The sequence below is a fragment of the Centroberyx affinis genome, unplaced genomic scaffold, assembly GCF_046629955.1.
Source record: "Centroberyx affinis isolate AG114_WGS23_722 - 3 ecotype Tasmania unplaced genomic scaffold, CSIRO-AGI_Caff_v1 ptg003651l_1, whole genome shotgun sequence".
Lineage (NCBI taxonomy): Eukaryota > Metazoa > Chordata > Actinopteri > Beryciformes > Berycidae > Centroberyx > Centroberyx affinis.
Window position 1 is genome coordinate 67,751 of NW_027281556.1, and position 17,931 is coordinate 85,681.

The 17,931-nt window shown below is 41.5% G+C and overlaps 1 protein-coding gene across 1 annotated transcript in view; it reads right to left on the minus strand.

Moving 5' to 3' along the window:
* The window catches only part of LOC139661915 (astrotactin-1-like), a gene marked incomplete at its 3' end in the record, with an annotated part of 174,977 nt that overhangs the window by 38,204 nt on the left and 118,842 nt on the right, over positions 1 to 17,931 (minus strand). The window contains 1 exon segment of the mRNA XM_071540496.1: positions 3,450 to 3,616. Within this exon segment, the coding sequence (XP_071396597.1) occupies positions 3,450 to 3,616 (167 nt within the window).

Here is a 17,931-nt window from a genome sequence, read left to right on the forward strand (position 1 = left end):
ATGTCTGTCATTAAGGCAGCGTTCTTGGCCAAGCCTTTCTTGAAAAAAGACATTTCTAACATCAGTAAGTCAACCCAGGTGAATAAAGGTTGAGTTATTATTATTTTTCTAAGTGTAATAAGAGAGAGATAGAGTCTGTGTTGTGTTTAGTATGTCTGTCAATTCACGTTCTTCGCATCATCAACTCCTAATTTCCTTTTGATATCAGCCACACAATAGGATACAGACTTCAGCATGAGAGAGTTTTGACACAAAGACAGTTGAACAAACATCCGTGCCTGTCCTCAGTTTGTGTTTTAACTTAGAGTAAACTGCATTAAGCATTAATTAGCCTCCCTTATGTAAGAAATATGTATTATGTAAACATCTTTACAAGCCAGCTGTCAGGGATATTGATTTTCCCTTGACTTGTGACATGAGGTTTACTGGTTACTTAGAGACATGCTCCATTTTCACTGGGCTCAAAAAACGATGCATAATGCAGACCGCACAACTCGACGGTGTAGGATCAGCAATTAATTCTACTTAACTGGCACAAAATCCCACGTATCAAAAAAAGGAGTTAGACTCCAAACAGTGCGAGTCCTCTCAAGACTCTTTCATATTTATGATGTTTTGACATCTCAGTGTCTAATATACTCTGTGAAACGAATCAAAGGCAGAGGAGGGGGAGAGGGAGAAGAAGAGAGAGAGAGAAATGGGGAGGAGTGGGAGTGGGGCGGGGGGGGGGGGCGGGGGTTAAAGAAAGAATCATAATCTGTCAGGGATTTATACTGAGAGAAGCTCCAGTCTCCAGTGGGAACAGTGCCGGATTAGCCACATCTGCTCGGAGGAAAGTGACAACAACAAAATGCTAAGTAAAAAAAAAAAAAAAAAAAAAAAAAAAAAGGAAGCAGCAATTTGCATCACCTGTTTATGTAAATCTGACATGATATATTGTGCGTGCGACATCGTTTTTTTCCATGTAATGATGACACGGAACAAAACAACAGCGTGTTGAATTTACTTAGAAAGCTGCTGTAAAGAGGACCGGGTGATGCTTTTACAGCGAAGCCATTTGAAGGCTCTTAATGTATACGCTTGTCATTGAATATGTTTGTGCTCACTTTGCCACCTATAGTCAGATGATGTTTCATACACAGCAACCAAAAAAGAGAAAGGAATGAGAGGGTGTTTTGATGTTTCTGACGTCTTAAGGGAAAGGTATGCTTTGCAAAAACATGACTTAAAGTGATTTACTCATATATAGCTGACATTTTAAATACATACAATGGCTCATACTGTATAATTTGCTCTACTTAATCCTAAGCATGTTATCATTGCAATTGCCAGGTGTAAGCTTCCATGGCAGAGAGAACAAAAGCTAAGTGCTAACTTCAAGGCATGCATCAAAATGACACTGTCACCCTATTATACTCTCACTGTCAGTATAAATTGTGTATATTGGTAAAACGATCTAGAAAAGGGGCTCTGCAAAGGAAGATATAATGTCAACATAGTGGAGGATATTTTTACTTTTTCACTGAGTCCAGATGAAACTGCATAACCTAACTGCACCATTAATAATGCAAGACTGCCCAAAGACTGACTCTGCCATGGCCTGCATTCACATTATCGATTACACTTGATTCTTAGCCGTGATCCTGTGTCCAACTTGCATCCCGCTTACTCTGAGATGTATCATGTTGAGCGCATCTCTGTTTTTCCACGAGATACAGAGTCGAAATAAAGACACGCATGCTCGGCGGGACCGTCGGACGAAAATGAATCCAGCCCTGCTCTACTTAATGCTTTGCTGTAGACACTGAGGGGCCATTAGGAGTTACAAGGGCTCAGGCATTTGCGGGCACACAAGACGCTCTAGTACTCTAAATGAAGTGAAGCTCGTTCAGGCAGACGACTCGAGTGCCGCTACGGCTCCGGATCAGCTGATGCGTCAGGTGAACTCGTGTAGTGCCGTCGCCGATTGGGAGGGATTTATTCTCTTTAAAGATGTTGATATTGAATATGTGAGTTGTCTGACTGAGGTTGATTTGAAGCAACGCTGGATGGAGGGATCTCTTGTTTATTCAAATCATAGTCTAGTTCACTCAAAGTAATTTACATCTGAATGTGGCACAAGGATGATTCAGAATACCGGCTGAGCTGCCCGTTTTAGTCTTGAATTAGAGTGACCCCTTATCAGCAGAACATGCTGCAGAGGGTTAGTTCAGGGAGTCATGCTCTTCTACCTGTCATGAATTTTACACCAGCATTCACATTATCACATTCTAGTGAGCCACCAACAACATGAAGCTGAACACCAACCGGCAAACCAACCCGACTGACCGAGTGAGAGGCTGGTCGCAGCTAAAAATAAAATGTGCAAAGACAATAAAATATTATTGCAGGTTTCACAGACTGCTGTGGTCAGGAAGGAATCTTCCATCATATTGGAGGCAGACAGCGTTGACAGGCCAATATCCGATATTTAATAAAAGCCCAATATCGGTCTGATACTAACCCTAGTCCACTATCACCAACAGCGGATGTTCTCTCTGTGGCATCTGAGAAGCAGTCTTTCCCAGCCAACAGTCGAAAGCATCCTAACAGCCTCCATCACCGTCTAGCTCTCCTGCGCCTCCTCCTACTCTAAGTGCAAGTTCCAATTTGTTGTCCGCACTGCTGAGTGGGTGGCTGGCTGTCAGTTACCTTCCACGAAGGAGCTGCCTGATACAAAGCCTGCATACTTAGGCAGCCGCCTCTTCCAAAACACCCGCCACCACAACAGTTTCTTCCTACTTAACCAGCTCTCCTAAGACTCAACACCCAGGCACCCACACAGGCTCTGGATTCCTCCTCAGCTTCTCTATGGACCTGACTGTAATCCTGCTACTGTTTAGCCCATCATATTTATTATTACCCAGTGTTGTTTGCACAGTTTGGCAGTACAGTATCTTTCTGCACTATGCCTCTTCTCTTTACAGATAGCCCAAAAAAGTGTCAAATTTCTCTAAATGGCTTGTGCAGCATAATTCAAGTGTTTTGTAACCAAATTATAGCACTGTGGGACCAAAACTCTAATATTCATGGAGGCCCAGCAAACATTTTAAAGGAAAATAAAGATTTGCACCCATTACCATCATTACGGTAACTCAAAAGTGATACATTCCCATCTGTTAGTGTCATTACGGTAACCTAAGTGCAACTGCAGCTCAAGCGTTGTGAAGGATGATTCTGATTAGGGGACTTGATGAACGTTGGGCAGTTACTTTCACTGTCTAGTTATATCAGAACCACCATAATTCATTCACTATTCTCCGCACTCCTGCACTATGTCCAGGACGACAATCCATGTTCTCCATCGTCTTATTTTCGTCATTTTTCCTCATCCCCGCAGTTAGCCTAGTCCTAATAGAGCTCGACATGACAGCGCTCAGAAATAAACAGCGCTAAACCTTGTTCCTTACCCGCAGAACATCTGGATGTTGTAGAGCGTCGGGTCGTCCTCCAGAGGGGCCAGCTGCTGGAGACACAGCTGCTCGCAGCCCCCGTTGAAGCCGTCGGAGCAGTCGATGCCGATGTGGTGGTCGTAGCATCCCGTCCCGTCCTTCATGGGGCTCAGCCCTGGAGGACACTGAGGGAAGAAGGAGTGTTTTTAAATGACTAATATGTGGAGTTACAGATCTTTTACTCCATTGAGGGACACCTACTGAGAGCTGCCTTAACAGTGACAAACGACCACATTAAAGCTAATGTTTCCCAGCTGAGACAGGCAAAAAAAAAATCTGGATAAAAAAAATAAATAAATAAATAAAAACTGATAAATAGCATCTGTGCCACAGAATGTAAAAAGTTAGATTCCGGTTCCCATTAATGTAGCCTTTGTGAATACTGTGCTTAGCATGCAAAGCTGCACTAGGGACAATTTTTTGATGTAAAAATACACCAGTATTGTCAGCCTAAATAACAAAATGGGGCTGCAACAGAGAACAGCATGACAACTTCACCACCTCTAAACCAGACACTAACAAGAAGACATTAATTTACTGACGTCATTGTACAGGATTTCTGGGTAATGAAGTCCTTCAAACTTTCAAAGACAGCGCTCTTCCAGGGGTGAGAAAGAAAATCTATGTAGTATAACACTGTGGCACTTTCCTGCCCAATATCGTATTAATATATTCATAGGCAAGTGTGTGTAATTCACACATATGTGTCAAGTATCATATTTTTAATGTACATTTCAAGGCTATGAACATGAACATACACCATACAAACATGTAATCAAACGCTTTAAAAGTCCTTGAAAGATTCCTTCAAAGTCTGAAAAGCCTTGAATTTCATCTATGGACTCATTCCTATCTTTAAGATGATAGACAAAATTGATAATAAAGTGCAATTTTGAGTCACTATTAGTAGCTCATCAGAAAAAAATCTGAATTATAATGTCTTATAGTGGTCCAAGTATTGTGGTAACAGTGTTTCTTAGTGCAAGTGTAGTATACTGCCCCCAATGTGTGACTCTGCTTAACTCCTTCAACATGATTTCAACTACAGTGGGTAAACTCTCAAAAGAATAATCTATACCCAATCTCACCACAGGGATCATTAAAGCTGCATTTTATATATGTATATTATAAAAACAAAACTTCAGGATAGCACTCCCATTCGATTATTTACTGTGTCAGGATGGCAAGAACATCGGTGAAATGTCGAATGACTCGTGTCTCCTTTAATGAAACCCTTTTAAAAGGATCTTTGTCTTGTTCTAGTCGGGAAGATGTGACAGCGCTGCGGGTTTACTTTCAAATTTACATATAATCCAATAAAAACCGTCTTCATATTTGATTAGCGAAATGGAATCCTTTATTTGTGAAATGTGTGGATCTGCAGGGCAGCGGGCATCTCTCCATCTAGACCAACAGAGATACAGTTCATATGCTAATTGAATTGTGTCACAGATAAGCTTGCGGAAACTAATGACAAAAGACACTAAATTGTGAAGTTTCACAGAGCCATGGACAACTTCCTAATTGAAATGCACTCTGTGCCGGGGTGAGTTGACAAAAGAGCTGCGAGACCTGATTTCACCCCGCTTCCCTTATTTTAGAAAGTCTCCTCCAGTATTTCCTGAGCAATTTTTTTTTTCTTCAGAGGCCTGTCAAGCCAAATTCACATTATGTTTTCTGTCAGCTATTGCTTCAAAGGGAACTTTGATAGAGTGCATTTTAACAAGGCGCCCTTACCGCCAGAACAGTGACAAGGCAGTCGGTTTACCTCCGAGCACAAAGTGATCACCGACTGCTTACTTTATTATTCAGGTCTATTCATCATGGAGCCTCCATTAGATAGGGAGTCCAGGTGGCTCATTTGGCTAAGACATTGCATACTTGTTGTGGATACAAATCCACTTTGCAATTTTTGCGGAGCCGTACATTTTCTCCTATATTGCTGCCAATGTCCACTGCAGACTATCTGATAAAGCAAGAATGAAAATAAATAATAAATCTTCTAAAAAGGTCCCCAGTGGCCTTAGACACATGTATTTTAGCATTTGACTTCTTGAGATCTTGACAGGAACACCTTGGATGAAATGCCATGGTCTCTGTTTGACGGTGTCAGAATTGGTTTGTGATGCAAATATCTGACAGGGAGCCAGGACAAGCTGCAGTTTTAGGGCCCCTGTATTCTCCCTGGATCATACAGACATTCATAAGTAAAGCTGAATGACCCGCTGTAGCATGTGGCACCACGTACAGGGTGGGTGAATCGGGGAAGGATGATAGAAACTCCAATCCTCCATGTTAATAATTAAACACATCTCCCGAGTTAAATCGAAAATCCACCCCTAAAACAGACTTCACATACTATATCTTACATTGACTGATCTTGCGGCTCGATCAATGCTGGCAAACAACTCTCTTCAAAGGCTAAACACCAAAAAAACCAACCACACCTCTGATCTGTGTCAACTGGATGTACAATCTGGAGCTCCTCTGTGAACAATAAATGAGATACTGACTTTATAGACCCATACAAACATCAAATGAGCTGTATGTCACCCTGGTGCTGTGGTTTGTAGTAGCAGTTTCAACAGAAAAATCACTGTGGGTGCTGCCATTATGTCCACAAAGTCAGTTGCCCATTCACTGTCAATAGCACAGCTCCAGGATAAAGAACACAACTGTTCTTATGAATATCACACATGAATTGTTTTTCCCCTTCAAAATAGATTTTTGGGAAATGTGAGTTTAAAAAAACCCAATAGAACTGTCCTGTGTTCCCTTTGATAAAAAATAAACTCACTGGGCGTATGAGAAAGTTACCAAGCATTAGAACGGTAAATAAGTTTGCATGCTCCATAGGGAAGACATGATAGACATAAACTATGAACTGGATCTACACTGGTACGGTCACATTGCATTATCACAAGACCTGTTCTATTTCTTTGAAGCTCTGCTCTCTAACAGGCTGTAATGGCTTGCCAAAGCAATGTGTGGTGCAACACAGTGAAATGTGCATGCCAAACAGGATGAGGTCCAGTCAATTCAGCAACCCCTGGCCTTAATAAAGGGGGAATGTTATAGGTCGCTTTTCTCCTTTTTCACATTGGCACACTGCAGAATGAATGCAACGGGTGACCACTGCTGCCAAGGATAGCATTGGCTGAAGACTGAAGACTACTGAAGCGCTGTTCCTGCTGTCCTTCACTGCTCAGTGCAACCGAACCTCACGAGGAGTGCTCAACACTAGTGTCTCAGGTGGATTATTAGATTCGCATTAGTAACAGTCATTTGTAGTAACCAAAGTTATTCTTTCAGTCTATATTACTGGTAAACAACATAACTGCAGTCCACTACTAGGCTTTTCAACTTTTGTAAGACAAGGACAAGACTTGCAACTTCTGGTCCTGAGATCCCACAGTCATTGAAAGATTACTGTTATTGTATATGACTCCTAAAAAAGCAGGCACCTAGTTTAAGAAACACCACACCACTGCTAGTGCTCCTATACCAATGTGAGAATGAAAGTGATGACAGAGGATGGATCTACAGTGCTACAGTGCGTCTGCTTTATAAGCTAAAGAGCTCTGGAACTCCCAGTCCTACATGTGTTGCAGAATGGGGCCACATGTTGAATGAGGAATCCCTGGTCTTGTTCCCTGGATACAGCGATATTGATTTTGTCGCTCAGCTAGGAGCCATTGTGACAACTGATTTATCACCTGTAATGCAAAGAGCATGGTACATTGAATCTCCTAACTCATCTGCAGCACAGAGTCTTTAAATCACTGGGACTCGGTGCAATCAATGGATGTGTGGAAACGCGGTGCGGGCAGGGAGGAACTCGTGTATTGACGGGTTGCTGCGCTGTAGCTTGCCAACCACAGATAACTCCGCTTATTGACTGCCATAATAGGCTTCTGACATGCCGGAATAGTGATAACTCTGGGCCATTTTCCAGCTGTCCGCAGTATAATAATCATTAAGAATATGTGCCTGTCGGAGTCTTTGTCTGTGGGTTGTTATCACTTGAGATTTCCACAAATCTGGTCTATAATCCTGGGTAAATCTTTCGTAATCCTCTGCATAAAACGACTTCCCAAGTGAACAGTCCCCAAATCCTTCAAAATTTCATCTGATTAAAAACTTCTTATTGTTGTTTTGTTTGTAACAACGGGGTTCTGCGGCTCCGACAGGTTGAATAAATTAAACGACTCGGCATGACTGCCATGATAAGAAAATAATCCACATTATCAGTTCGTAACCAATGTGTGCCACACACTTATACAGTATGTGCATGCTGAGATTTTGCTCATAGGTAAAGATAACCCATTTCAAACAAAAGAATGGCATTACATTTATTTTAATCTAAGCAAATCACCCCGTGATCATATTTCTTTCCCTCAAAGTTAATACAATTTGCTCCTTGGCCCGTCACTTTTTATTTTTTACATTTTACATCCTTGTATATGGTAATACCCGGCTTCTTATGACATTTCTGAGCAACTGATAATTAGCTATCCCTTGGAATTTTGGGTCTCACGGCATTTTAAAACATTGAAAAGGTTGAGAAGCACAGCTCCGAGCTCCGCTATAAATTAATCTTTCCAGATTAAATAGAACTTTTGAATCCCGTCTCCATTTCACACCATTCTACATTATATCGAGGTCAGCAAAGCTCTGCGGGCTCTGATCTCCTTTTTCAAAAGCGTATAAAGCAGCTCGAGGTGCAAAATATAAATGCAGCTAAATAATGTGCACAACACTGCGGGTTAGATTGTGGCACAGATCAGCAGGTTTTCAGACTGGTTAGACGAGCTCCTGTGTTGTTTCTTGCTGCGGGTCAAAGTGCTGTGCGGCGCTATGCAAAATGCTTTGAATGATTTCAATAGCTGTGACTGTGTACAGACGGGGGCCACAGTCTCAGACACCCAAGGAGACTTTCACTGGTCTCAATTGTGGACTCTCAACCTCTCAATCTCAGGGCAGACATTCAAACGGCAAACGCCTTTGAGCGCCTTACAGTATCCTACATTATGAGATTGTGATACAATAGGCACTTTCCATAGCTGGATCAAGTGGAGCTAGCTTGGCTTTAATGTTTGCTACAATCTGGGTGGGTGGTGATAGCCTAAAGCATAGAGAAGCGGCCTTGTGATTGGAACTGGAACTTGACTTACACAATTATCTCTAACTTGACAAAAGAATGCTATAAACTAATGATCAGTAAGTCCCAGTTAACCTTGTTAGATAAACAAAACACCTTAAGACAACATGCTGTTATTCTATGAGATACTTCTATTGCAAAGGGCATATTTCGTCTAAGAATGATGAAACAGTCCCTAGCTAATGACCATCCACTAGCACTAACAAAAAAGGTCTTTGAAAGCAAAATAATCACATTAATCTTATGCCATTTAATAGGAAACTGGACAGTGAGTGGAAGTGCTGTGCGCCCTGCTGGAGAAGAAGCTAGCAGCACTAAGCGTACTCTGAAAACCCCCTTGAACCACCATGCCTTTTAATCCTGTTTCTTAATGGAGATAAATTCCTGCAGTGCTTTTGAGGCTTAAGGGAATCAGCAGTGTGCCATTGCCAAACAGCAACAAATCCCTGCGAGAGAGTTGGATAAGCTATGCACTCTTCAAATTTGTCTGATAGGCAGATTGGGTGCAGAGCTACAAAGATTGAGGACTGCGCTTTCATATCCGTCATAAAAGTATTAATCATTCTTCAAAGGGGTCCTAATAGAGAAGTTCGAAAGGATCTTGATGAATTTAACTGGCTCATTGAAAACATATTTAAAGGGCAAAACCACAGAAATTAAAAAATAAAATTACACTTGCTGCTGTTCTTGCTGCAGAGAATGGTCAGTTTTTATAAAATGTCAATGTTGGGATCACCTACTGTAAAGCTGGACTCTAATCCATGTTATTGGTGGATAGTCTAGAGCTGCTTTATGAGAGACTGATATTTTTCTGCACATAAAGTTTGCTGGAACGTTTCCAGCCAGATAAGCTTCATACAGTGGCGGCGCTATCGGCCCTGGATCTTATCTTAGGTTTTGTCACCTTTTCCATCTTTCTCCGAGCTGTTCCTTACAGAGTTGTACCTCAGTGGGACATCACAGATCGGTCAAGCTCTTCTCTCCTTTTTCAAGCTATGGTGGACAGTAGTTACAGTAGCATGCAAGGTTCTTCATGCCTTTGCTTAAAACCCTCTTCCACCCTGCCGGTCCCACCACTGGATCCATTAAATTCTAAAGTCAAGATCCCAAGGTTTCCAAAGATACTAGATATGTCACGCTGAATTACAGGGAAATGTGTATAAAATGATCTAGAATGATGTAAAAAAGACATCTAGTTTTTTTTTTCCATTTGATGTCACCCATAAAAAAATGGCATCTTGGGCTTTTAATATTTCACTCAATATAAGCTTCAATGAAGCACTGGAACGAGCAGATAGAGAATATTTATGTGACATTGTCGTACAGTAAAGTTCTAACTGTGAAGCTACTTAATGGGAAATTTAAGGGGTAGGTCAGGGTGTAAGGGGTTAACTCATTCACTTACAACTTAATATAGCATGATTGCACCTAACAGGTATTAAGGTCTTTGCACAGGGTTGGATTTAAAATATGGTCAAGTATTTCTCATGGGCAATACTTTACAATACCCTACATCAATGACCACACTAAATTATAGCCATGTAATTTGCTTTATGAAAAGAAAAAGCATATGGGCCTGCTGTAAAAGCATCTTATAGTTTTTATACTATTATGGCACGACCTGTTATAGCTGTATACTCAAGCATATTGAGTGTGAGATGTATCAAATAGGGAGCTGGGATGGTATATTTGCTAGAGACTTAAAAGGTTTTTCCATACTGCAGAGAGAAGCCCACAGGAAGGTTTGTGTTAAGTTCACAAAGAAACCTATCTATTCTGGAAAAGGTCCGTTATAAAAAAAAAAAATCACATTTGTAGCCTCAAACATTCTTTCAAAACCAAGCTTCTTCTGAAGTTTCTTAATAGAGAAAGTTTCTTAACAGAGTTTTTTTTTCTTTTTTCATATAGGCCTGTGTGATGAAAAGCAGCTTGTGTCAAAGGTCAGCTTAGCCCAGAGTCCTCGCTCCGCTTTCTGGTCTCCTGTGGTTGCTACACTGAGTCGGTTTGGTGCGGAAAGATAATTTGGTAACCTCTCCCACCTCCTGCACAGCCTAGTGCCAAGGTGTTTGAGGTCAAACGCAAACATACTGAAATTGAAGACATTTTATAAAGGGAAAGTTCACATTCTTTGACCCAAACTCTTTTGAATTACTGATCCTCGGAGCTGTCGATGCATTGTGAGTATTTCATCTCAAAATAATCATGTAAAAATCAATAATCACTATTGAAATCACTGTGAGATTTTCAGCTGTAAGACAACGTGCTCCCTTGCTAGATTTGAAGTTAGAGAGAAACTGTGACATGTTGAATCTCAGTCTGTTACTTTTTTGTTGCACATCATTTGTAAAAAGCTTTCTTTGCTCACCCCAAAAAAAGAGAAATGTCTATACTGCTGGGAGAGTTCTTAACAAAAAAATGGCACATATTGCCTTCAAAAAGATTGACAACACACAAGCTTCATTTCTACTATGTGGCAAGTGCTTGGTGAAGTTTGATTTGAGTTAAAGTTTGAAGTTGTGCGATCTAATGACATGGTGTTGCTCTTAGTTGCTGCTTCCAGACACTCTTTGGTCTATGAGGAACCAGACTTTCCAGCGGGATAATTTGAGGTCACAGAGCCAAAGAGAAGAGCCGGTCCTGGTTTGCTGCATTAGACACATCAGACGGCCTCTGGTGGACCGCTGACAAACAAGCAATGGCATCTCACAGCTGCTCGCTGCATTAAAGGGAACAATGAACTGTAAATGTGATTTTTTTTTTTTACATTGGACAGAGCTCAAATAGGGCTCAGAATTGTCTTGTTTTGAACATCTGGTCATGCCTTTTCACACGATAAAGCGCTCAGCATCTAATCAATACATCCGTCTAATTCACAGACTTCAGGGTGAAATATGAGGCTTGACTGTGCCAATCTTGACACAGCGGAATCTCAATGCCTACCAGACAGTCAATCTTAAGAACCGGATTACTGGATTCATCAGCATTATACAATACCAGGGAGCTTTTTCTAAACTTGGAAGGAAAATGTGTCCATCTTTATCCAGGAGCCTTTTGGTAGTAATCTGAGACAAAAGTCTGTTTTCTTTTAACTTTTATAATCAAATGATTGATACCCCTGTCATATCGGTTCACTCTCCCTTCGACACATGACAGTCCTCTGCTTTAATTTGTAGTTTTGTGCTCTGTAGGTCTGTCCCTACAATCAAAAATCTCTCAATCCCCATCCGCTAGAGCCCATCACTGTGGTGTTTCTGCTCTGCACTTCCCAGAGATCACCTGTCAATCAAACAGTGTGTCCTGCACTGTGACGTTTTTCTTCCTTGGATTTTCTGTTGATGCAGTTTGAGTTTCTCTTTTCTTTGTCTGTTCAGCCATGGTGGCGATCACTGCTCATGCTAACTACCCAGTTCTTCTTCTACTTATTCAACAACCTGCTGTTACTGCTTGCTGGAAACATAAAAAGGAATGGCCACAGAATGGGGTTCAACAGCTTGGCCTTTCTAGTGTTAAGGGAGCTGTGGAGGTTCTCTCGTTTGTGGCTGGAGGACAGGCAAGGCTCTTGTTGGTTTGTGAGCTACCATTTTGAAAGATTCTTTTTTGGCATTGGTGCTTTTGTTGGACAGTTGACAGAAGAGAGCGATGAAAGAAGGATGGGAGAGAAAGAAAGAGAGAGGGATGGCATGGGACAAAGGTCCGAGGCCACATTCAAACCCATGACCTTGCAGCTACGTGACATGCACCTTATTCAACTGAGCCCCCAGAATTTTATCAGACTGCAATCTGTTATTTCCACCAAGGTGTTCCTATCCAACAGACGAGGAGTGAGAGGATGATTTACATCATTCATAACAGTCACATTTGCTGTCAATTTTAAAATTTTATAATTCATTGTGTGTGTTTTCTGCTCAGTTTGGAAGAATAGGATTTGTCCTTGTTAAATTTAGCATCAAAGAAAAATCTGTTAAACAACTGAAGACAGTTTTTGTTAAAGTTTCAATTACTTTTTTGAGAAAGCAGCTCATGTAATTAACCTAATAATGGTGCTATGTCCTTCACTTCCACAAAAATATTTTCTCTTGACTTTTACAGACTTACTGATTTCTTTTTCCAAAGCATTGTTCAGAATATTAGAACTACTGCTGTATAATAGCGCTACTGTTTGCCAGGACAAGCGATCGCCAATTCAAGAACATTTTAAAAAACACGTGCTCCAGGAGTGAAGAGAGAATGCGCAGTGTGTATAAATCACAGTTTTGAGGCTCGCAAACCTGCATTTTATTGAAAATCTCATAGCAATAGGTAAGAGCACATACATGCGATTCAGTAAATGCTTCTATCGAGCACCCACACTCACGTGAGTCTAGTGACCCGAGGAGAGAAACATCAGTAGTGACAATCTAATATGCTCCTATTCCTCTTTAGGGCTGAGGTCTAGCTATATCTCTGCCAGGTATTGACTCCACTCAACACTGCTTAGTGTCTCAAAATGTGATCCAAGTCAAGATTGGTCTCTGCTGCCCGAGGGGGACTGCGTCAATACAAAGTGGTGAGAAGAACTGCTTCGGCCAGCAACATACGCCGCCGTCCGGGATTATTATTCAAACGCAACTACCTCCTCACCAATCAGCTCTCTGGAAAAATCACCACAACCAGAGTATCCTGTGAACTTCTATTGCAAATATTCCATCGACAAAACCCGATATTGAAATGACAGAGACAAATGATAAAAAGAACTGTACTAAGTATTAGGCCTATATATCCTACTGATAGGCATGCTGATTTAACAGAGAGTAAGAAAGGCTCTTCGCAGGGCAACAGGGTTTAGAGAACCACTTTGCTTTCCATGATAATTTATTATAGGCTATCAGAGATATAATAAATGTTAGTAGTATTTCCAGGCCATTTGCCCACTCTGGCTATAAAAGAGTTGTACTATCAAATAGCAGGTATCTTGCATTAGTTGACGAGCTATAGTTCTCAATAATGAATGAAATTGACCGTAGCATATCAATTGTGCTGAAATTCTTTCATAGGATCCCTGACAGTGATTGATGCAACGCATGCACTCATATTCCATCACTGCAGCAGCTGGGCAACAAGAGGCGACTCAATGAGATGACACACTATTGTATTAATTAACTGTGCCTTAATGACAAGCAACGATAAACCAATTTATGTATGTATTTACATTATCTGCAATTTTCGTCCAGCAATCCTCTCTAGCCTTGGCAGCAGAAACAGTGTTCATTTTTGCGGCTATGTTTTTTGTATTGCTCATTTTTAGGCCTATTCATCATTATTAGGTATTTTAACCATTACTTAGGAGCCTGTGCAACATTTTTAAGAATTCTATATGAAAAATGGAATGTGTTACTAAGTTAACTGTGGAGACAAGGAAACAGTTGACCTAGTTGAACTTCCTTGCTTATCTCCCCAGTTTGGGTTTTTACATAAACTAGATAAAATAGTTTCTTGGGTATTATTGCTACAATAGAGCAACTAAAAAATGCCACAATTCTCATGATGTAAATTGGTCATAATTAAAGACTTTCCACTGAATCAAAGTGAAATTAACAAACTTGCAAACTTTACACTTTAATTAGTTACTTTGTGGTACGCCTTGTGATACTGTGTAGGTCTTTGTGGAATGCCTCGCAGTTACTTTTCATGAAAGCTTTTACATTTGCTGTTCTAAACACCCGGTGTCTGGTAGCTCTTTCCTGGGAAAAGAGAAGAAGAACTGGGTAGTTAGCATGAGCAGCGATAGCCACCATGGCTGAACAGACAAAGAGAAGAGAAACTCAAACTTCAACAGAAAATCCAAGGAAAAAGACGTCACAGTACTGGACACACTGTTTGATTGACAGGTGATCTCTGGGAAGAGCAGTGCAGAAACACCACAGCAACGAGCGCTGAGCATCAAAGATGTCACCAAAATAAAAAATAAATTAAAAAAAGCGAGGATCTTGCGGATTACCCCTTTCAGCAGGGCGGAACCTCCTCTAGGCAGTGTGACCTACCCTGTCTAATCCATGGCGGGGGGGAAAAAACACGGATGCAGTGTTTCTCAACGTGGAACAAATGGAACTATTTATCTATTTGAAGGATTAATAAACACCAAACTGGGAATCCAACCAGGCAATGTATGCTTCTACTGATGCTGCCGGCATAAAAACAGCTTTAATAGGGCATCCTAGTTGCTTACACGATGTACAAACAACCCTTCTTTGTTTCTCTGCGCCACACTGTCTACTAAAGCAGACTCGCAATACAAACAGCTGTAAAGCCCTCGGAAACAGCCCTAATGACTAGCACTCCTTGTGTGCTGTACTGTAGGTACATATATCACGCCGCGCCGTGAAATAAGCGGCGTTTTGGACGGCGGCCAGCTAATCTCGTCGCTCCATCGTCCGTGTCAACAAACGGCCTTATTCCCCACCATTTTTTCGGTGGCGAGAGGCAGCTAATTAATCTCGCAATCATCCGGTGATTATTGCGCTCTCGCCTCTCTCTCCCCCCCAGGAGTGCAATACATCAGCATCGGAGTCGGTCGGTCGGTCGGTCCGGTCCGGTCCGGTCCGGTCCGCCAGCAGCGCCGCCGGTCGACTTCTCGCGCGAGGAAAAGGTATTAAACACGGGGAAGGACGGGACGGCTACTGGCAGCGCCGGGGCCCAGACAAGGTGTTAATTGATTAGTGTGGAATCGGAGCGCTGGGGCCCGGCCAGTTTACCGCCCTGATTAGACGGATGAGAGGCTCATTTATAAGCTCGACAGTCGCGAGGTAATTACTAAAACACACAGTAATGTATGCAACGGCAGCTGGGAGCGTCCACGCTGCGGTTGACGGACAGGGCTGGAGTGTGTGTGTGTGTGTGTGTGTGTGTGTGTGTGTGCTTGGGCGAAGATCAATGGCTTTGTTTGCTGCTACTGTAGTCGTGGCGATGTTTAGAGTTGGTAATGATGACATGTCATATTAAAATGAAATACCATTCCATTTATCCAATCTGCTCTTATAGCCGAGGAGAGTTAGATATGCTGTATACTGAATGTACAACTTATTAGGAACATCTTCCCGATGCTGAGCTGCATCTCAAGTGTCTTCAAAATCCTTCTCTAACTCTTCTTCTCTTCATCTACATCTCCTCCTTTATGATCGGTATAGATTTAATAAGGGAAATCAATAAGACATAATGGCTTTTACCTGGATTCACCTCATCAGCAATGCATTTGGTGTATGTTTGTGAAGAAACTATGTGTTATGTTACTAGAAACTTGAACTAGAATCTGTGCAGCCGCAACAAACGAAACAAAACCTTTAGATGTGAAGTAATATATCTGGGACATGTTACATTTGATCTGGGGAGTACTGATACTTTTGTGTTTCGGATTTTAAGAGCTGCAAGTAACAAGACACTTACGAGGGAATGGCCGCGGCCTGAAGTGCCTACATTTAATGACTGGGTCGATGTAATACCGGATATATTCGTAATGGAAAGACTTACCTTTTCTGTGAGACAAAAAAAAAGAACACATTTACAAGGATTTGGGAAAAGTGGATTGCGTATATAACACCTATACGACAAGACTTTGTGTGAGTTTCGTTTATTTTCTCTGTTTTTATAGTAGTATTTTATAATAGTTCATATTCTTAAATAATAGGAGAAGCTTTTGGAAAGACAAGAAATGTAGCTGCAATACCCTACTTTATTTTCTCAGTTTTGTTTGTTTGGATTTTTTGTTGTTTTTCCCTTTGTGTGTGTGTTTTTGTGTGTGTGTTTCTGTGTGTGTGTGGATGAGAGAGTGTGGAGTATGTGAGAGAGTAGGGATGAGGATTGTGGATATGCATGGCTATACACTAAAATGTATTGTCTGAACTGAATTAATTGTAACTGATTTCCTGACTTTTCCGAATAAAAAGATAATTAAAAAAAAGAAACAAAACATGGAAATTTGCTATTACTTTGAGCTTCCATGCCCAAAATAATTCAATCCAAGCAATAACTGATGTGAATCAGAAGCTGCTCCCAGGTCCCTCAGAAAATCCCCCATGGTGCTCCTGTAATCACCTTTTCCATCTTGTCTCACATATTGTCCACTTCCTTCTCAATGGAGCTCTACTGGAGTCTGAAATCACACACATCCCTCTCTTAATTCTGGCTATACTAACTAATAAATCATAGGGAAAAAATAAAACATCCAAGCGCTGATATTCAGCGGCATTCCAAAGGTTCATTAGCCTTTAAAAACATCATAGTCTTCTTCGACGAGCTCACGGGGATAGAAATATAACAAGACAATAAATAATTAACAGAACAGAAAAAGAGAATCTCAGGAGATCTCAAAAGCCTTGGCAATAAATCTTTTCATTGTTACTTTTTTGGATCCATATGAGACTAATTTCAGGGACGCGAGAAATTGGATATTTTGTTCCTCCGTATTCTGACGCTCTTGGCAAAGGATTTGCAACACGCTGCAACGGCGCAGAACGCACCTTCTAGATGTTGGCGATTCACGAGCCGTTGTCTAAAAGCCATCCAATAATTACGAGCGTCAAAATAAGAATATAATTAGAGGAGATCTGGTTCTCGGAGGAAGGGGGAGGCCAGGCAACAGAGAGGAGCGGATTAACGGAATGAGGCGTCATCAAACGCCCGTGAGACTTCAAAAGCCCCGGGCTGGAAATCTCTCGCTCTGACAACTTTTTCGGGCGCGAGGCGGAAATTGGACGGATATTCTGACTCTCCGACGTTCAAATGCGGATTGGCAAACGACTTGCGACATATTGTCAGAACTTGGTTGGAGCCCCTTTTCAGAGAGCGTGTGAAGCAATTTCAGATAGGGGATGTTATTGGCGGCATCCGAGCTATATCTACTCCCAGCCCTGCCGACGGATGAGATGAGAGTATGTTGTGTGATAAACCTTTACAAAGCTGAACCGCAGAGGCCGAGAGCCGACGGAAGCGCCCGGCGCTTTCAGGCGGCGGCGATAAATTTTGCCACGGAATCTAATTGCTCGGCTAGAAAATTGAATTTTAGTTTGCGGCGTTTACAAGCCCGCAGGAAACAAACGAGGTGATTCCGCGCATTTGTTGTGAACGGCACCGCCGGGGCCTTCAAAAAAGCTCAGGAGCTTAATTGCATTAGCAAAGGACTAACAGCTGATATTCAAGAAGGTCCTGTGTACTTCACTGTATATTGCAAAAGTGTGATGGGCGGCGTATTTTCCGTTGATAAAAATAATTGTCTTCTCCAATAAGAAATTAAAATTTCACTGTCAA